Source organism: Sorex fumeus, unplaced genomic scaffold (assembly GCF_029834395.1).
Source record: "Sorex fumeus unplaced genomic scaffold, SorFum_2.1 ptg000003l, whole genome shotgun sequence".
Lineage (NCBI taxonomy): Eukaryota > Metazoa > Chordata > Mammalia > Eulipotyphla > Soricidae > Sorex > Sorex fumeus.
The window spans coordinates 13,467,862-13,489,455 of NW_026606060.1; the positions used below are offsets into that span (position 1 = coordinate 13,467,862).

At 43.8% G+C, this 21,594-nt stretch overlaps 2 protein-coding genes across 6 annotated transcripts in view; one reads left to right on the top strand and one right to left on the bottom strand.

Annotated features, from left to right (window-relative positions):
- CTNNA2 (catenin alpha 2) overlaps nucleotides 1-21,594 on the top strand; it is a 1,325,246-nt gene that overhangs the window by 895,870 nt on the left and 407,782 nt on the right. The gene's annotated exons all lie outside the window — the stretch shown is intronic.
- LRRTM1 (leucine rich repeat transmembrane neuronal 1) lies at nucleotides 9,263-12,138 on the bottom strand. Of its 2 annotated transcripts, none has more exons than XM_056119765.1 (2): nucleotides 11,579-12,138; nucleotides 9,263-11,289 (listed from the first exon to the last, which is right to left on the bottom strand). In XM_056119765.1, the coding sequence occupies exon 2, from the start codon at nucleotides 11,228-11,230 to the stop codon at nucleotides 9,662-9,664; it is 1,569 nt and encodes a 522-aa protein (XP_055975740.1). In that variant the 5' UTR covers nucleotides 11,231-11,289; nucleotides 11,579-12,138; the 3' UTR covers nucleotides 9,263-9,661. The 2 variants fall into 2 exon arrangements, with proteins under 2 accessions (XP_055975740.1, XP_055975749.1); XM_056119774.1 differs by having other exon boundaries at nucleotides 11,575-12,138.

Here is a 21,594-nt window from a genome sequence, read left to right on the forward strand (position 1 = left end):
GCTTGTGTTGCAGCTGAGGGACAAATGACAGGATTGCTTTGGCCAGCTGAAGACAGATTGCTGCATTGTTTCATTAATTGTGTGTAACTTGGCTTTTTCAGACCTTTCTGTGGCTGACTAATCCAGCTCTCGCCTGCCACGGATAGAGCCTTCTCACTTATCCCAGCTGCCACAATATCTCCGAGAGCAAGTTCCTCCCGGCACATAGTTTGCAATATCAAAACTTCTTAATTGTAGATAAACATACTGAAGGTGAACACCTAATCATACATGATATTTTAAAGAGGACTTTGGTTTAAGGAGATAAAATATCCTGGAAGATTCTGTTCTTACATGGGCTTTATTTTAAGCTCTAGAAAATGTTGACAGATCTGGTCTTATTCATGAGCAATGGCCTGTGTTGTTTCATTTGAGGGAAACAAGGAAGAATCTCCTATCCAAACACACATCACCCAGCTGTTTCCGTGCTTGAAATGTTAGCATTAGAGCAATTGCTTTAGGTTATTTCCCCCTAAGATCCTTATTTAAGCTGCAGAAGTGTCTGGGAAGAATTGTTATCACCATCCATTCATCAATTTCCTCTGAAGATTTAGTTTGCAATTCTTTAGAGATTTGGTGGCAGAGAAGTGAGTAGATGACAGTGTGCTGACTAGAACGAAAACATGTTTGGTGCTAGGGAAGTTTGGGGGGAAAGTTTGCATTGATCTGGGTATCTCTGAGCCATCAAGGAGATTCCTGTGACAAAGAAAAGAGTGTCAGGAATGTGGCAGCCTGTGGAGGAAACAGAAGGAAGGGCAGCTTCAGGCTATAATGCCTAACTTCACCCCAGAAAGATTCTAGAGGAAGAGAAGAAAGAGACATCTACAAGATGGCCTTCAAGATGCTTCTAGAAGGCTTACTGGCCTTTGTGATCTGGGCAGGCCCAGTGCTGCGTAATAATAATAACAACTGATCTGATATAACAAAAGAAGAGGTGGGAGAGTTTACCACTAACAGTTCTTAGTGACTGGTCTGGCATTAACCATGGAAAAACAGTGGCATCTCTTCTGGCTTGGGACTTATTTGAGAAGTGAAATAAGATTGTTTATGCCTAGTGGAACTGTTGAGAGCTTCCACATAAATATCATCATTGAAACAGCACTTTGTGAGCCTATAAGTGCTCAGAAATATAGCTCAGTCGTGGCTGTCTTGGTGCTGCTGTCTCATGCTTTCTCATGAGGTGGGAACACTATGGCCACGTGGCTGAGCAGAGTCACCCTTCTAGCAGGCTTCTGTGCATCTGAAAGAGCTGTGGTCACACTGTGCATTCTTCAGAGTGATGAACAGACATGTAGAAATCCTTGCGTCGTTCTGGCTCTGTACTTCTCCTGGTTTGAACTTGGAAATCACTTGGGAAGCTTTCCAAAGTCTTTTTAGCAGCTAGAGGAGTGTCTTGGTAAAGTGAATACCTTGCTTTCAGGAGGCACTTTCAATCCCCACCTAACCTTCCTGCTTCCCCCTTTCCCCCTTACACACACACACACACACACACACACACACACACACACACACACACACTCCTTGTCAGCACCATCCTCCATGACAATTAAGTCGAAGTCTCTCTCAGCGAGGAATCCAGTGTTTGTTAAAACTCCCCAGGACAGACAGTTGAACATCATTTCCCTAGCTGAGAAAGTGAAAGATAGAGCTAGACAATACTTTCCCGCAGAAAGTAGATGGAAAAGATGATATTTTTCAACATTATTCTGAGCAAAAGCAAATAACCAACTCAGTAGTGCAGGAAGAAATGATGAAGAAGGGTCCAGTAGTCAGTGGGTATATCACAGTTTCTTTAGATTATTTGCACAATCAAAAGCACCATCTCAAAACTTTCTCCTGTCTTGCCCTTTCTCTTTTCACACTTATTTGCCCTCCCCCCACAAGCTTATCTTTTGTTGCCTCCAAATGTTGTTCTTTCTTTCACTGTATACCTCCTCTTATTTCACCAAAGTGTTCTGAACCCCTACTATACATTGCAACCACTTACTTAAAATATAGTAATTTTAAGAATCCTGATGAAATAGTGTTCTGTTCCTCTCCCCTGCCTCCTCTCCACTTGACTTTCTTCTTTCTTTCTTCTTCTTCTTCTTCTTCTTCTCTTTCTTCTTCTTCTTCTCCTTCTTCTTCTTCTTCTTCTTCTTCTTCTTCTTATTATTATTATTATTATTATTATTATTTTACTTTTCTGGAGCCTCCTTATGGCTTCCCTCTCTATTTCTCTCACATGTGGGTGTTGAGCGTGTCATCTCTAGGATTTCCTTTCATTTCTTTCTGCATATTAGAAAAATAAAAAAAAAAACTCTCCTTCACACATAAGCCAGTGCTTTCTCGTGTTTTGCAGCATCTTTACCCACCGCCCTGAGGAGCATTTTATCCTCCCTGATATTGTATGTATCTCGTCTCATTAGCAGGCAAACCTGATGAATCACAGTATCTGGAAAATGGGAGTGCAGAGGACTTTGCATTTTCTGGCTAAGTGGTACTAGTTGAAAACCATTTTTGTTCCATGTTTTATTATTGAGAAAGATGGTGAAATAGAAGCCCAGATAGTAAGGGTTCATAGGGAATTCTTGAGTGAATCCTCCTTAAGGCAAAATACAAAGGCTCATTGAAGATTAGCCTAGGCATGCAAGTAAGAGACTTGGTCTAAATGCCACATCTCGCAATGTCTAGACTTTCTTCCAAAGCACTCATGAGTTCATGTCATCTCATCCCCACATGAATCTCAGTCACCTCTGTTGCTTGCCAGATACCAGATGAAATTGAATTTGCGATGTCTGCACTCTTCAACTGTCGTGTGTGGGGACCAGAAAGATTATAAGGGGTCAAGGTACTTGCCTTGGTGTATGACTGACCCTAGTTCAATCCCCAGGACCCTCTTATTTTCCTCCCTGTTAATTAAATATCCACTGTAAACAGGATGTCCCTGAGAACTAGGAATGACTCCTGAGCACAGAGTCAGGCATATCCCCTGAGCACCATCAGCTGTGTCCCCCAAACCAAAGGAAAAAAACAGATAAAAAAACTGCCTTATTTCTAATGTCTGAGATAATTTCCCTGATTAATATGTCCACCCTATTCACTCGACTAAGCATATTGAATTTTGAAATGAAAACTCACTCAGAGACCTTCTAGATTCCCCTGGCGGGCAATTATAGAGAGGTAAGCGAACTTTGTTCAGACTGTCAGAACACCTAGGAGGAATATCAACCTTCTTGTTTTCCTCCCCATTAGTTAAATGTCCACTGGTAACAAGATTCCCGCCCTCCCCATGTTTCCTAAATAAGTATTTCTAATGGAAAGGTGGGTCAATTGGAAGGTTCTCACAAGTTTTGCCCTAGTTAATTCAAGTTTGTCCATGTGTTCTTAGAGAAACATGTGCTAAGTACAAGTCCTCTTGCTGATTAACAAAGATCCTAAGGGTTTTACACTATTTAGACTTCTTAGTTTCTTGGCACGGGATGGAAAGGTTAAAGGGGCTATATCCGTGTTTCTCAAGGTTGATTATACATTGGAATCAATGCAGATAATTTAAAAACAATGAATTTGGATTTCTAACTGTCATCCTTGTGGTCTTATTGTAAGGTATAATATTGGGAATACTAGAAAAACATTAACACTTTTTAAAAAAATCTGTATTTATTTTGAGGAGGCTTATCCCATGGTGTCCAGGGTCTGCTTCCAGCTCTATGCTTGGGAGTGACCTCTGTTGGTGTCTGGTGGGCCATGTGTGGTGTCTGAGATAAAACATGGATGGTCAGCATGCAAGGCAAGTGTCTTAGCCCTCTAATATCTCCCTGGCCACAGGACTTGAGGAATTTAAAGGCTTTCCAGGTGATCCAAACAAGAAGCTTGAGAACCTCTGGAATAGATCTATGTGAGGCTAAGTCAAATTGATCATAAAGACCAGGTTCAGTAGAAATAAGACTACCCCATTATTTCATTCCATGCAGCAGTCTCTCAGTCTCAGTGCTCTTAATATTCAAGGCCTAATCATTTTTCAGTGGTGACTTTCCCAAGCATTGTAGGATGTTTAGCGGGACTTGCAATCTCTGTTTAGTAGATGCCAATAGCACTCCAGTTTGGGGTGAACTGGATGGGGTCCGGACACCTTTGCTTCCGCAAACCTGGAAGAAGCGCTTACTTTCAGCAGAGCCCTACATTACCCAAATAGCAGACACAAGGGGAAATAATGTCATGATGAAGATTCCCTTGTCAAGCATTGCACTCACCAAAGTATGCCCAGGAACCCTGTGCCCAGCTCAGTCCTAAGCTGTTTGCAGAGTAGAGGGAACAGTCATTCAAAGAATAATACTGGGTGCAGTTCTACTGGATGGAATGCCAGCATTGATTGCAACTGTGTGACTTTGCACAAAGTGTTTAACCCCTCCAAATACCGGGTTTTTCAGGCAAAGGCATGTCCCTAATATTTTTCTCACATGCTACAATTTCAGTAAACGTTCACAAACCACATCACCCTCCATAGATTGTATTTTCTCCATAGCCTTTACATTTCTTACCAAAAGAATAAGCAACTAATTCCTTCACTTTGAGAAAAAAAATTAAAACCTTCAGAAATGGTGTCTCAGTAGAAGAACCGAAGATAGTGCATAGTCAGGAGTAAATATTTCATCCCCTTAATTCTCTGGAGGGAAAGCAGAGTAGAGTCTTATTTTTGTTTGTTCCTTTAGGGGTTACATCAAGTGGTGCTTGGGGGCTACTCTGGATGGTGCCAGGAAAACCATGTGGTGCCAGGAATCAAATCTGGGACTACTACATGCAAAACAAGCATTTTTGCTCGTTGATTTATCTCCCTGGTCCTAGAGTAATTTTTAATAGAGACATATGTCCTTGTTCTGAGGTGAAGTGCAGTAGTTAGGAAAATGCTCTCAAAAGAATGCCTTGCCCTTAACTGTATCTTAACCCTGAGAGAGTAGGTGTACATTCTTCTATGGAAAAATGCACCCAGATGCCCTCCCACTTACCCATCTGCCAAATAAACAGTGCCTTGAAAATACCATAGGTCATGCCATATCCACCTTCATTACATCTGATTTGAAAACATCCTTTCTTGAGGAAAAATCTGATCATAGAAAAGTAGAAGGGTCCTTAAGGTGAGGAAGATAGCGTGATCATGTATGTTGTTATATGCATGTATATGTGTGTTATATGCACATACACTGGGGGTAAAATGTGAGTGTCAGTCTCATTTTCTATATAAATGGTCAAAATAGTGCCAAGTACATTAATATATACATATATGTAACTGCATATATTTTCTGTGAATATTTTTGCATGCATGCATGTATGTACTTATCTAAATTCACAAAATATTTTTCAGGTACCTCACTCATAGTCATATTTCAAATTTCTTGTTTTCATCATTCCATTCGTGGCCAACCCAAATGAAGCAGCACAACCACCCACCTAGAAGAGAGATTTGTTGTTTACCTTGAGCACCCTAAAGTGTTTTAATATCCATTGTACAAAAGATATAAATCCAGATCTTTCTGTAATGTGTTACAGGAGAGAGGGGCAGGTGTGGGGACAACTGCTATCTTTTATTTCCCCAGAGGATGCAAACCACCAGTGCCCCCTCCTCCATGATTGTGCCAAATGAAGTAGTCCTCAAACTTGCTGACAAGTGGATTAATAGAACCCAGAAACACAGGCAGCCCTTAAGCCCTCCAGTGATCTGTGTGCAGTTGCTTGGAAGCTCTAGAGGAATAACAAGTGGTGTTTGCCCCTCTTAATTACTTACACATACTCATAAATGTGTTGCTGGTGTTAAGTCAAACGAATGTCTGCCTTCCTAAATGCAGGGAGGAAAGGTAAGAGACTCATATTTTGAGGAGCTTGGGGAGATTTGGGGGAGAAAAAAAGAAAGGGAGGGAGGGAGGCAGGGAGGGAGGCAGGGAGGGAGGCAGGGAATGAGGGAAGGAGGGAAGGAGGGAAGGAGGGAAGGAGGGAAAGAAGGAAGGGACAAAGGGAGGAAGGAAGGAAGGAAGGAAGGAAGGAAGGAAGGAAGGAAGGAAGGAAGGAAGGAAGGAAGGAAGGAAGATAAAAGTTTCCTTGTAACGAAAGCACCTTTTCTTTCCGGTGGGGGATCTGGCGGTCTTGGAAGGCTGTGTGTTGTGATTCTCTCCTCTCATGGTTAGGTCTGAGCATCAGGCGCTGCTTTTCTCTGGGTGAAGGCCAACTGCTGAGTTTCCTTTAACCTGCTCCTCTTGCACAACCTAAAATAACTACTGGTGCTAAAACTGGCATGAGAGTGCCATTTATCATCAGAAGAGATTGCTGTTGTGATTTTCTTTTTTTCTACGTAAATATTTTTTAAAAGCCACTTTACCAGGCTAAACTATAATCGGCTGGGAAGGATCTGAAAATGGAGGGTTAATCCATCAGGAAGCCCAGGGAGAGATGTGAACTATGGCCTTAAATTCTTTTCAGATAGCACAGGATAATGAGATTAGCACCCTCTGTGGGATGGAAAAAAAAAGTGCTACACCTTTAAAAAATTAGATTCTCTTTTAAATGCTCAGTGGTCTGATCAGAACAAGATTTTTGTACAAGTCTAAAGCTTAATTAATTTGAGGAAATTTTTTTCTGATGACACAAAATCTTACTTAAAACTACGGATTTCTCTTTTTCTTTCCTTCTCCCCAGCCACTAGGGCCCCCAAAGCAGGAGCACATAAGCATAAAGTGATGTGAGTTAAATTCCTCTGTGCAGAAAGCATATTTGCTTGCCTATAAAGACACACAGTACAAATACTGACATACGTGTGTGTGCACAGACACATACACAGTAAAATCAGCTTTCCATGGCCTTCATTTGCTCAGGTCTCACAACACATTCTATTTCATAGCCATCTTTTATTAAATTTATGTGGACTTAAGATCCTCTGCTTGTGTGGTTTTTAGTCATACGTTGGGGGGCATCATAAAACAAAGCTTGATTATTCTCTCACTTTTTCTCACGACATGTTGAAAACAGAAGAAGACACTTTTTTTTAAAGTTTGGTGTGAGAAACCCTGCAATTTTCACTTTTCATATTTTAGGGTGGGGGTGGGGGTGAGGGACACCTGCAATTCTTCTTTTTGCCAGAAAGGTTTTGCTTATGGAAGCTTCTCTATGAACACACTAACACCGTCTCTAATGCCACAAACCAAAGTAGCTTTGGCACTGAATTCCAATTACATTCTTATGGAGAAATTTAAGTGAGTGAATCCAAGAAGCTTTCCTTCAGTTGTCACAATTTAAGCATTTCACCCTAAAATGGTATGTCATCTTTCAGAAGAGGTCTCTTTAAAGGACATTTGTTCTAGAGGAGAGACACGTCTCTGAGAAAACCTTGTTCATGTGCCTCTTGCCTTCCCAGAGATATTCTATTTAAAATGGCAGCCCTAAATGATCATGCTTAGACAAAATCCGAACCCCCTTCTTGAATTTATCAAACAAAGCCTCTCTCTTCTAGAACATGAATAGTCTAAATAGGTGTTATGTGCAGAATGTCAGTAATGTCATGTTGTACTTCTACAGAAAGCATGATGAAGTTTCTTGGTCAGGAAAATAAAACTGCAGGAGTGTGTGTGTGTGTGTGTGTGTGTTGTGTGTGTGTGTGTGTGTGTGTGTGTATGTGTGTGTGTGCGCGCGTGCGCGGGGGTGCGCGTTCTAAAGCCCCCCCATCCCGTGTGTGACTGTCTGTGTGTCTGTCTGTGTCTATGTGAGAAGCTCTCTCCTATCTTATTATTTAGAGATATTTGCGAAATATTTCTCTTTCGGAAAGACTCTTCAAAACAGCATTATTAGGCATGTGGGTTTCTGTCTAGGTAGAAGAGAAACCCACTAACACTCAGCTTTAATAAACCTCCTGGTGATGCTACTCTACATTTCAAACAGCTTATTTTGTTCCTTTAGGTAGGTGGCTAGAGGTATTTGCACTTCAGAAAGCGGTGGTGCACAACCCCATCCCTCCTCCCACTATTTGGACTTATCTCTTTTAAATAAAAAAAGAGGAGAAAAGAAAAAGTAAAATGATGTCAGTCCTGTATTGTCATTCAGAGGAGTCAACACCTGAGTTTGAGAAAGACTTCCGGACATAAGCATTGGTTCAGTTTTCACTAGCTGCCATCCATGACAGTTTATTTCAATCATACATTTGTTTAAATTGTTATCTAGTAAAAGACTCCTCCCATCCAACAACTCCTCCTCCTCCCCCTCCTCCCATTTCCCCTTACCCACCAACTGCTACTACTCTTTAATTTAGTTCAGTCAAACAAAAACTAAATTTCCCTGATAAAACTGAAAACCTCAGAAAGGTGCTGATCCCAAACCAGGAAAAAAGGTAACACAATACAGTTGGAGAGCAAGCATTGCACCATAAGGCAATCTGAGAAGAGGAAGCTTTTCTATCCCGGCTTAACAAATTATTCTCATCCCAGTAATAAGCAATCACAGGATCAAATATTGATTCTCCACTACCCCCACCCCACTCCCCTCCTCCTCACTCTTTCATTTCCTCTGCCCCTCAACTCTCCTGCTGCAAGTCATCTCCCTGTAAGCAGGGATCCTGAGGTAGGAATGTTTCCGTTCCCCATAGTAACTAGGCTTGTGTGGCCACAGCTTAAGCTTGCTGCAGTCTTAACAATGAGCTCTAGACTCTGCTTTCATCACTGAACATTTGGATCCCACCCTATTCCCCTCAGGCACACTACAGAGAAGGAAAGAGGGAGCTGTTTTTCCCCTGGGGAGTGGAGAACCGGACACAAATGCTACAAAGTCTGGGGAACGGAAGGCAAGAGAGAACCAGGGACCCGAGGAATGGGGGTGGGGTGGGGGTGAAATTTTCAGTCCATTTGAAAGATGGTTCCATTAAGCATAAAGATGTTTCTTGTTCTCAGGTCAGACTGTTTAGCACTGTCTTTAGAAACTCCTTTGCAATCATCTCTCTACCTTAGAAGTGGAGCAAGGATGCTCAGTGATTACTTGCAAGGCACCTCTGCCCTGAGTCCTAAAAGCTTGTTTCTTTCCCCCTCCCCAACCCGAGTCCTTCCTCCCTTGGGGGAAATCAATCTGGTAGGCATTTTATTGCCCTCAATATCTAGTCTATTTTGTTCCTTAATCTCTGGACACCCCACCCCTCACCCCACCCACAGGGAAAGAACATTTTAACTGTTGCTTCTCCCTAAACAGAGGTAACAATTCATTTAGGTTACACAAGTCTGTAAAAACTGTAAATGCTATTTTATTTTAAACATTTTAGTTTACAAAAAAAAAATCAATGATTGGTACCTTTTTTTACACTCTCAGATTCCTGAATATGGACAGATCTTCAAAGGGAGGAAGGAGTTGTCATATGAAATTTAAGATAGACTGTCCCGAAGGTGGAGGGATGGGGTGTTTTGTTGTGTTTTATTTCGTTTTTTGTTGTTTTTTTGTTTTTTAAGACACAATAAAGCTAAAATGTCAAGTCTCTGGGAGAGATCCCCTTACAGTTTCAGTCAAGGAGCATATCAGAACACAGACAAGGAGCCCCCAGCCTGGCGCTCGCCGGCCAGGCCCGGCCTGGAGTCCAGGCGTTATTTGGTAGCGCACGGGGTTTGGGAACCGCGGGGACCCGTCAGACCTCGCATTCCCTCGCGGGTTGCTGGTGGCAGGTACACGAGCCGTACTCGTTGATGATCACCAGGGCGCCCTCAATGTGGTTAGGTTTGTAATCAACGTAGTATTCCTGGGCAGACATGGCAGCCATCTGATGCATGGTCTGTTTCTGCTTTTGCTTCCTGCGCTGCGTGACAAAGCACTGTCTGAGCTGCCTGAGGCTGGCCGGGAAGCACTTCCAGGAGACGTAGAGCACCAGCACCACGATGAGGAAGGAGAAGATGAGGGCCATGGTGCCCGTGACCACTTTGTGGATCTGCACGGCGTTCTCGGCGTGCTCGCTGCCGGGGAGCGCCACGGTGGCGGGCTCGAGCGAGCCGTCGAGCTGCCCCTCCCGGCCGTCGGCGAGCGTGCTGGCGGGGCTGGAGGCGGGGGGCAGGTCGCTGCGGTTGGTGACCGCCGAGAGCAGGTGGCCGCTGGTGGGCTCGGCCGCGTCCTCGCACAGGTGGAAGGCGTAGACGGCGTCCAGGACGTCCTCGCCCTGCGCGTACTCGGGGCTGGCGCACTGCAAGTTCCCATCGTAGCGGCCCTGGAAGCTGCTGAGCCACGAAGCCAGGGCGCACACGTTGCGCCCGCAGTCCCAGAGGTTCCCGGTCAGGGTGATGCTCGTGAGCGACTTCCAGGAGTTGAGGATCCGGGGCTCGATGGACGTGAGCCGGTTGGAGTCCAGCTGCAGGGAGCGCAGGTGCGGCACGGTCTCGAAGACGTGCGGCTCCATGTACTCGATCTCGTTGCCCGACAGGTCCATCTTCTCCAGGTTCCACACCCAGTCCAGCGAGCTGACCACGATGGCCACCCGGTTCCTCCGCAGGCACAGCGAGTGCAGCGAGACGAGGCGCGGGAAGTGGGCGAAGTTCACCTTGACCAAGTCGTTGTGCTCCAGGTGCAGCTCGGTGAGCTTGAACAAGCCGGCGAAGGAGTTGCGCGCCAGACTCTTGAGCTGATTGTATCCGATGTCGAGAAACTTGAGGCTGCGGCAGTCCTGGAAGATGCGCACGGGCACGAACTGGATGGCGTTGGCCCGCATGTGCAGCGTGGTGAGCTTCCGCAGCCCGTGGAAGAGGTCGGGCGCTAGCGCCTGCAGCCTGTTGTGGGACAGGTCCACGCTGCGCAGGTTGGGCATGGAGCGGAAGGTGCCGTTGGCCAGCTGGGTGATCTGGTTGGAACTCAGCGTGAGTTCCTTAACTCGGCGCAGTTTCTGAAAGGCGTCCCCCTGCACCGTGCAGATGTGATTGTGATCCAGATAGAGCCACGTGAGCTGCATTAACCCCGTGAACTGGCCGGCGCGCAGCTCCGAGAGGCTGTTGTAGCGCAGGGACAAGCCCAGCAGGCCGGACAGGTTGTGGGGCGTCTCGGTGAGGTTGAGCGCCTCGCAGTACAGCAGCCGCCCCTCGCACCGGCACAGCTGCGGACACCCGCTGGGGGCGGCGGGCAGCATCTGAAAGCAGGCCCCCAGCAGACACAAGACCACCCCCGAGGGCCTCCTCAGCAGCCAGTATAGACAGAGACCGAGCAGCAGGAAATCCATTAGCGAGAATCTTTCCAGAAAGGCTGGAGAATGTCCATTGGAAGCGCTCGGTCAGAAATCTACATCATATTTTATTCCGTGGGAGGGGAGGGGGGAGCGGGGGAGGGGGGGAGGAAAAGAAAAAGGGCAAAAATCAAATAAATCGATTGAAATCAGGAAAGACCCCCCCTCCCCGAAGAAGCCACACGTTCACCTCTAAGCATGCAGAAAGCTGGGCAGCATAGAAAGTTCACAGCCAGGGAAAGATCAAAGAGATGGTGATTTGGTCCATGTTAGATGCTGCAGCAAAGAAAAGGGAGGAAAAAAAAATCTTCGGGAAAGAATTTAATTAAAAAGTGTCTTACCCACCCTTTTCCAGAGAGTGACAACCTCCATTCAGCTGCTCCCTTTGTGTGCAGGCTAATTATATGCAGGGCGAGAGAAGACCCCTCTGTGTTTCCGAGGCAGCCCGGGTCCGCGGCCGGCGGATCTGGCAGGCGCACAATGTCTCACTTTGCTGCACGGCTCCGGGCTGCAAGGGCGGCCGGAGAGGCGGGGAGGCGACTTCTAGGACCCTCAAGTTTCCCAACTACGTGCCGGAGCCCGGGCTTCGCCTTCCTGCCGCTGTCCTTTCCCTCTGCAGTTCGGACTGTGACGTGGCGAGGAGGAGAAAAAAAAAAAAAGAAGAAGAAGAAGAGCACACACAACACACACACGCAACTCCAAACTCGGGGCTCGCGACTCCCCGGGATCTGACGCTCTGCTGGATGCCCGTCATGGGAAAGGCCGGGTGCCCGCCGCCGCCTGCGCCCCCGCCGAGCCCGCCTGCCCCCCGCGGCCCGGGCGGCTGCGGAGCGCGGGCTCGCTCATGCCTGGCGGGGCCGTGCGGGCGGGCAGAGGCGCCCCGCGCCTTCCCCCGGCCGGGCTGCGTGTGTGTGTGCGTGTGTGTGTGTGTGTGTGTGTGTGTGTGTGTGTGTGTGCGCGCGCGGCGCGAGCTTGCACCGGCACCCACTGCTCACTGAGTGTCGTAAGCTGCTCGCGGTTGTGCGTCTTCCCGGAGCACCTCAGACATGGGCAGATTGGGAAGGGGGTGGGCGAAAAAAAACAGCGTTATTTTTTTTTTCATTTTTTTCCCCAGCCACTAAAGTGATCTAGGCTCTTTGACGAAACGGGGAGAGGAAAACACACACACACACACACACACACACGCACACACACTCACGCACACACACAGTGAGCTTTGGGGGGGGGGGGTTCCTGTTTGAAAAGAGGAGGAAAAAATGGAATGGGATGGAGTTTGTGGGGTAGCAGCATCCATGACAAAATATTTCAAGTGAGAAAATGAACTAGTCTGCGCTCCCCCCCCTCTTTGGGGGCACTTCCCACCTCCCCCTTGGAAGCTGTCTACGTGTAACAGATACATCGGAATCTGGAGAAATCCGTCTTTTTGCTTTAGAGAAAGAACTTGAAAGAGGATAGAGAAAAGCAGTCAGTGACTTAGGGAATCCGGGGATGGGGGTTGAGTAGGATTCCACCCCCGCCCCCCCCCCCCCTTACCGACTGACTTCTTTCTGCAGCCAGCCGGTCCTTGTAGAGGAGAGTTGGAGGGGGCTAGGGGGAGACTTCCAAATCCAGCCGCTTTGGTGTGGGAGACCCATGTGGCAGAGCCCTGTCTGTGTCTGTGTGCAGGGAGTGTTGTCTGAGATGCCGCTGGGGCTTCACCAGTCTCCATAGATGTCTACGGGGACCTCAATGGATTAAAAAAAAAAAAAAGATGCTGCTGCAGCCCTGGGTAGGAGCAACTCCGTGCTGTTTATGGTCACGAGAGCTGAGAGCAGCCTGCAATTACGTGCCCCCTCCCTCCAGGAGAATGAGGGCAGAGACGAGTCCAACCAAACCCTTGTGAAGTCCACTCCCCATCCCCATACAACACCTGAATTAAGCTTGGAGACATCAGTAAATTGTGTCCCCTTTGGTATGAATAGAAGCTTCTGCCGGATTATCCCCATCTATAATCTTGCAGAGATGGGATCCCAGGTCCCCTCTCCTCCCCACTCCCCACTGGTCTGAAGAGGGTCTCCATTACTGTTCTCAGGGACCTGTTGGTCCTCTGCTTAAAATAATATTAATGCTGGGGAGGGGGAGTATAGTCAGTACTTGCATGTTAGGTTGCTGGGCCAGCTTATGGTTCCCCTGGCCCCACTAAGGACTGACCCCAGTGCACAGAACTGGAAGTAAACCTTGAGCACCATCCAGACCACCTGCCCCACCCCCCCAAAAAAATAAAATCCTCAAAGCCGAGAGAGACCAAGATGGAAATCAGTGTGCTCATGCCTGCCTCTTCACAAATGTGTGAAGGGAGTTGGTGGGGAGATCTGGATGTGAAATACCCATTTTCTTTGTCTCACAAGAACTGAAAATAAGTGGGCATTGTCTACCTGGGCACTTCTTTTGATGGGAACGAGACATATTATCCACATTCCCAGATTGGATCTAATTTGGGCAAGTAACTTGGGTTGGAGTTTCGCATCTGAGACCAATCAGGTGAATCTAAGTCCCCAGTACCTCTTGCTTCTTTTCAGGAAAAGTTAGAGGAACAGGAGCATGAATCATTTCATTTTGTATGCATATGAGCTCTGTTCTGGTTATTCATCTCTAAGATGTATCATTTAATTGGGTGCAAAACAAATCTGAATTGCCCAAGGCATCAGGTGCTCTCTTTGAAGTAAGAAGAGACCTTTAAAGATCAACCCCCTTAATTTTACATATGACAGTAAGGGAGGCCCAGAGACTTCAGGTGATTTTCCAGTATCTCATAGCTATTGACTGGCGCAGACTGTTTTTCCTTTTCCCCACCAAAGAGATATTCTTCCTTTGCCATCCTTAACAGTTGCTTGAGCCTACTTCCTAACTGGGGACTGGGCACCTGCAGGTTTTGCCCTGGCACCTCTGAGGTTCTGCGGAACACTTGAACAGATACTTTCACCATCAAGGGTTTTCTCGCTTGCCAAAACAATTATTCCTGACAGCAGGCCGGCCGACTGAGCCACAAACTCTAAAGCGCTGGAAGCAAGGAGGGGCAGGCAGGGGTGAACATTGGCCAGCCATTCAGGAAGGACTGTGAGTAAAAGCCACCCAATCCCCTGACTGCAAAGAAGAAAATCCCTCTAATGCAGGCAGTTTGGCAAAGCAGGGATAAAGCCTGCCAAATGGGCAAGAAGAGGTCCCACTCTGGATGTCACTTGATTTGTAGAGCTGGTACAGAGAGGCAGAAAAAAGTTGAGCACAGGCAAGAAGGAAAGAGAATAAAATGAAATGCACTACATTTCTATGTGAATTTTTCTCTATGTATGCTACTCAAAATGTAGATGTGTCAAGGCTGTAATTAAGGTATGCATACACACACACACACACACACTGCTTTTCACATTATTATCTTGTAAATCATTTCATCTGGATGGTATCTTTAAAGCTTTCCCACCCCTAGTGTGGCAAGTTTGCATTTCTTTTACGTTTTAAATCCCTTGGCAGAATCGTATACATTAACAGATTGAAATGAGCTTTATTGAAATTTAGCTATTCTAAGTCATCTAAGTTGCAGAATCCCAATTTATTATGTATTTAAAGCATACCAGCACTGATTAAATCAATGCAAATTAGGTTAAATAAGAACAACATGAATCAAGTGTTTCAGCAAAGTTGAGTATAGAAATGACAACTTTTGAGTCACTGCAGCGAGTTGATATGGCTGTTTTTCATGAGTTTTAATTTTATACTTCTTTGAAGCCAACAACCAGAAAAAGGGGGATAAAACAAAAGAACTTACTGAGAGTTTTTTGCTACTCATTTGATCTTTCTCTCTTTACTCATGTTATCGGAACATCTGATTCGTCTGCTACTCGTGTGACTACATAGTGTGCTCTGATCCGTCTTTTTTGTGTATGTGATATCCATAGGTTTCTGTTAGTAAATGTCTTCTTTAGTATATGCTGATTAGAAGTTCTTTGCACACTTAGAAAACACCCTTGACATTCCTATATTTTACTACAGTGGGGGAAAGCTAGAGTATATCTTTTATAACCATTTGAGTTCAAAAAAAGCAACACACGTTGTCAGGGCAACATGTGATTGAGATATGGAACTTTAAAAGAGGAAGAATTTGGAGGTGGATAGATAGTACAGCGGTAGGGTGCTTGTCTTGCACCCCATGGCCAACATACATCTCATATAGTTCTCTGAACACTGCAGGAGTGATTCCTGAGTGCAGGGCCACAAGTATCCCCTGAGCATCACAGGATGTGGCCTAAAAAAAAAAAGAACAAGCATTTTGAAAATGTAAATTCGACAAATGGGAAGGAACTCTGGGATTCATGAAGTAATGATCTGATTATCAATATACAACCTGAATTTTACAGATTATTGCAGCAGGGGAACCCAACAGTGAAGCCTGGAGGAGGAAGAAGTGATCCATCACTCCTCATCTAGGCCTTATTAATTTACTTTTACATAATTGTGATTTGTACTTGTTGTTCATGTTGTAATAGATGAGGTTGGTGCTAACATACAATATGCTTCAGATATGCTACCCCTCTTCTGTTTCAGCTTGAATACAAGGCCATCTCCGAAATTTATTCATTATAGTCCTGATACTTTGTGAACCAAGAGATGCAAATGCAAACAATTTGGAATGAATGTGCATACCAGGGATTGGCTCTCCATTAGTAGTCATTGGCAATATTCAAGGAAAGAGAAATCTGAGTGGTGATTTTAATGTTCTGTCATTGCTCCTGCAAGCCTGGACCTTGATCTTTATGCTGTTGTCTTTAATTTTCAGTAGCAGTGAACCATGGCTTTTCTTTCAAAGGAAACATTTAAAGAAAGGGGAGGAGGGTGAGAGTTGCAATTTCAAAAGGAGTGAATTAACCCTGTTTTTTCCATGGGTTCACAGCTTGTTGCTGGCATCTAATGCAATGTCTCTACAGATGCATATAAGACCAATGTGTCTGGGCACTAAGGTTTCTCAGACACTTGAGAGAAATCAACTAGTGAGATTCCCTTTTCTTATTCTTGTCTTAGAACAAGACGGCGATATAAATAACACCAACAATATCCCTGCCATGTATGATGCATATGTGAATATGCAAAGAAGCATAGTGTGCTTTCTTTTAGGAACTTAAGATGGGAAGGAGATGGCAGACACTGAATGGCTTGCTAGTAATATTTATAAACTTCCTGATGCTTAAACGTAAATGTCTCTAGAACATAACAAATGAGAAGAGTTGACAGGCCACATTGGATAAAAATGTCAAGGCTTCCTGGGAGGAAGTAAAGTTTTAGAAGTGTCCTAGGCATTCAATTTGTAGGTGCACAAGACAGGAGGAATGGGCATCCTGGATGTCTCAGTACATGTCTGGGATATGGAAAACATGTTATGACTCCATTAATTATCTAGGACATGGGGTAAAGGTGTGTCTGTGTTGAGAAGAGACAGGAAGTTCTTGTCCAACAGTTTTCTATGCTGTACAGTTTGCCATATTTTCATATTTAAGGTTCAATGCCTGAGAGTTAGCTGTGATACTAAGTGTGGGTTTAGTTCATGAGAACTTGTGTGTGTTAACCCGAGTCTTTGTCGCCTCTACATGGCACTATACTTAGCTTATGTGATAGAATACCTACCTACTGTTTGAATCCTACCCATCGTTTTGTTCCTTCATTGTAGCAATCCTTCAAGGTTGAGATAAAATTTCTTCTATGACCTCTTAACCGATCTCTATGTAAAGCCATCTTTCCGTTTTCTTTCCCACTCTTGTTCCTGGTACTGTTTACTTGGCGAGAGTGTGACAGTAATTTGTAATTACAGTATTTTAGAACTAAAAGGGATGTCAAACATCTCTGGGCACTGGCAGTTAAGAGATCTCAAATGAGGTTGCTGCTCTACCATTTTCTATGTTTAATCCTACATGTCCCTTTTTTGTTAGTGATACAGGTCTGAAGATATGTGTCTTAAGAAACTTTTAAGGGGAATTAAGTGAGACTGCATCTTATTCTTGCAGCTCAAATGCTTGATCTTGGGACTAGAAGCCATGACACATGGTAACAATACAGATCTCAGTTTTCTCTGCATTCTACTGAAGCACTCACAAATTCTAACCCGACACAGTAGCCCAGGTGCCAGAAATTCCCTAATTTTCTATACAAGAAATTTAATTTTTAATTGCCAGCATTTGGTGGTAAAGCACTGCGCTGTAGCACTGTCCTCCCGTTGTTCATCAATTTGCCCGAGCAGACACCAGTAACATCTCACAACATCAAGAGAAATAAGAGTTTGTTACTTATGCTCTCTACTCTGTGGTAATTTGTTATATATGCCTATACATGGCTAAACAGACTAGGGCCTAACTTTGTCAAAGGATAGAAACCTTTCAAAGATTTTCAGTACCTGATGTCAAATTGTTCTCCTGAAAGGCTACAAGTATTTTATTCTCAGTAGCTCTTTTGCTGCCTTTTCTTCTTGAGAAATTGCAGTATACCAAAAATTGAACATCTTTGAGTACACTTTTCTTCATAAGGCCAGGACACCAAGGTCTGCCTAAATCTGCTCTCACTCTTTTGGAAGTCTATTTTACGCACCAACTCTCATGCACTTTTATTTCCTGTAGGTTTAGTTCTAGTTTCAGAGGGAGGTTTGGACTTGGGAGGTTCATAAGTCTTTTGTGCCTCCATCTTATTAAATGACTGGCTTATTTTCACAAAGGTGTTTTTGTCTAAAAATAGTTTAATTGGCATATTACAAAAAATCTCTGTGAGGGGATGGAGCAAGTGAATACAGGGGTTAAGATACATTCCTTTTGGCCTTTAATCCCAGTTTTATCTCAGGCACGGCCAGCATGGCCCAGGTAATTCCTAGCACTGCAGGGCGAGAGCAACATCATAACCCTAGGCCCACACATTAAACCAGATTGATTAAGAATTGCCAAGAGGGGCCCTTGGGCCTCTTAAGGCACCTCTTGGGATCCCCCCTGCCAAAGTCTGGTGCAGGAATATGAATCTTTCTTTCCATGGATCAACATGGAAAGTATCATGTCAAGTGAAATGAATCAGAAAGAGAGGGACTGACATATAAAACTTGCACTTATTTTTTGAATATAAAGTTAAAGAATGGGAGACTAACACCCAAGATTATTAAAGACAAGTACTGGGAGGATTACTCCACAACTTAGAAGCTGGACTCACATACTGGGGGGAAAGGGAGCTCAGTTACAGAAGGGATCACCAAGTAAATGGTGCTAGGAGGATACACTCAGGATGGGAAATGCACTCTGAAAGCAGAATATAGACCGAACATGATGGCCACTTAATACCGCTATTGCAAACCACAACACCCAAAAGGAGAGAGAGAGCAAAAGGGAATGCCCTGCCACAGAGGCGGGGTGCGGGGAGGGGAGACCAGGTGGGGATGGTGGGAGAGATGCTGGGACCATTGTTGGTCAAAAATAGGCACTGGTGGAGGGATGGATTCTCGACCAGTGTACGACTGAAATGCAAGCATGGCACTAATAAAAAAAAAGAATCTTTCGTTATATGTGTAAAATACACAGCTCCATTTTGGTCTTTGAGATTTATTAGACGTTTTATCTCAATCACAGGGAATCTTGTTTTTCATGCTTTTACCCACTAATTTAGATATTGACTACTTGACTCTTAACATCAAAGCAATGTACCAGAATAGCTTTGAAAACACTGATTTAATTGCAGTCCACAGGTACACTTGACTTTATTTAACTCGGTACTGACAGTATCAAGGGATAATTGATTCAAAGGCTTGAAATTAAGGCACTATAGCATCTTGGTGGTCCAAGAACTTGGTTTTTCCAAGTACCAAGATTCGGTAGGGATAGTAGACAGCTGTAGATATTCTGCATGATGTTAGCAAGCTGTAATTCCTCATCCCAGCTACAAATAACGGAACTAATTTAATTCTGTTGTAAATGCCATGTATGATACTTATTGACAATTATTTTGTTTCACAGAATTTTAAAGATGCTGCTAATTTTGTCCTCGGAGATAAAATGCATATCCCTGACAACAGACTCATTATTTTCTTCTTCTTAGAACCAACCCCCTTATCTCTGCTTCCAAAGGTGTGGGAGATGATCAAATATGAGAGGCCATACATAAAGATCATAGAAATTGCCACATAGCTCTAGTAACTTGCATCTTCTCTTCTTAATGTAGTCTGGCACATTTCTGGGTTCACAGAGAAGACTCTTGTTGAATTGAATTTATTAATACTAATCAGTAGCCTAGAGTATCAGAGTTAGATATAAAAAGCTCTATATTACATTGACATATAGGGACAAAATATTAACCTAGAAAGGTTCAAACTTTTGGAATTGAAATCATTATATGTGACCTCTTTTCACAGATATTCTTTGTGTAGAAAATTTCTCACTATATATAAGCAATGAACCTTCTGTGGAATTTTTTTTTCTTTTGTGGTAAATTAGCCGGCCCAGTTGGATGCATTTATCTCTTTATTCAAATCATTTTCCATTTTCTGAAACCACCTCTTAATCTCTTACAGCACCTTGAGAATGACTTTTAATAATTTAACATAAATGCTTGTTGCTCTTCTTATTGGTTTTAGTTAGTTTAAGTGATATATTGTTTTAGCTGATGGGGTACAGAAATAGATAAAAGATGGCTCCTGTCTTTAGCATTCTCAGATCCGGAGTGGAAGCAATGGGTAGGAAAAAAGGAGGTGACATGCCCTGGCTAAGATGCAAGCAAGAACTTTGATTGGAAAGCTCTCTCTAATTGAACAAGAGCAGTTAGAGGGTTTGGAAGAAAAGAAAGAGGAGTTGTCCAGATGGACAGAAGGAGAAGATAATCTAATCAGTTGACAAAATCTGGGAAATAACTACAGAGACATATGAGAAGCTTGGGATATCGAAGGTAAATGTGAGGAAGACAGTAGAATGAGGAAAGTAGGTATCGGAATGTTAGTTTAGAACCAGACTGGGTTGTTTTTCAATCCGGATTATGATTTTCAAAATGTGAGTTTAAAGAAGAGAATTCTGATGGTGGCCATGAATGGCAGAAGCATAGAGTGGTTAGGAGGCACCAATATCCCTCCAGGTGAGCTACTCTGTGGGACTGAATATATTAACCAAGAAATGGTCAGAGAAGTTCAGAGTACAAGACAGTAAAAGTTTTACAATAAAATTAACACTCTTTTAAAATTTTTTATCTGGTAGAGGCATACCCAGTTGTGGTCAGGTATTACTCCTGGTGCAGTACTCAGAAATTATTCCTGTTTGGGCTGTGGAGACCATATATGTTGCTGGGGTCAAACCCCAGTCTCTATGTACAAGGCAAGTGTCTTACCCAAAATAATCTCTCTCTCTCTCTGTCTCTCTGACCTTTTAATGTACTTTCTCTAAGAAACAATTTAAGATGACTTTAATAGAATGGATTAATCTAAGGATAATAGGGGCTAGAAAGAAAGCAGCACAAGGACAGACTAACATTTGGAACTTTGAGAAGTTATCTGAAGATATAACAAGGTATGGACAAGATATGATGATGCAAACATGAAGATCAAGGAGTCCCAGGAATGTCCTTGGGGGTTATAGTTGTGGCAATAGATGCAAATCCCTGACAATTAAGATTGGAATATTTCATCAGATTGGATACTCAATCAGAAGTCTTTGCAGTCTAGTAAAGTACTATGAATAAGGAAAGCTACAGGAGGTGGTAGGACGTGTACCCCCTACAAAGTACGTGTTTTGAGAGAGACTTTTCAATTCTTAAAAAAAAAGTCTTGTTAGTAAGCAAATGATAACTTCACACAGGAGATGGCTTGGCTTGTGGAATACTACTTTGCAAAATCTTTTCTAAAATGATTATTGACAACATAAAAAAGGAGAACAGGAGGCAGAAAAAAGTAATGGTTGAATGAAAGGAAGAGATAATATTTTCAAAAGGAGAAGCACCATTGAAAGTAATCTTTAATATATAGACATGGTCATGGTGCTGCCAAATATATGCATTTTGTATGGCCAATAAAGGAAAACTTGTGACTGCGATGGACAGTTTTCGAGAGAGGTCCAGATGGTCAGTGATCATCAATATGTGGTAGAGGGCAAGTGTGGAGAACCTGCAAAGGAAATGTGCAGCTCTGCGGCTATGTAAGGACTCAGGGTTACTGATTGATGCTAAGTGATCTCTTCCCCCAAGACCATCTGTCATTGGCATCTCATATCGATGTAATATTTTTCTTCTACTTTCTTTTCCAGATAAAACTACCATTACCTTCTTAAATATAAAACAAGGTCTTGACTGGAGATAATAAGCTTCAGAATGTTGTTTTATTTTGCATTTAT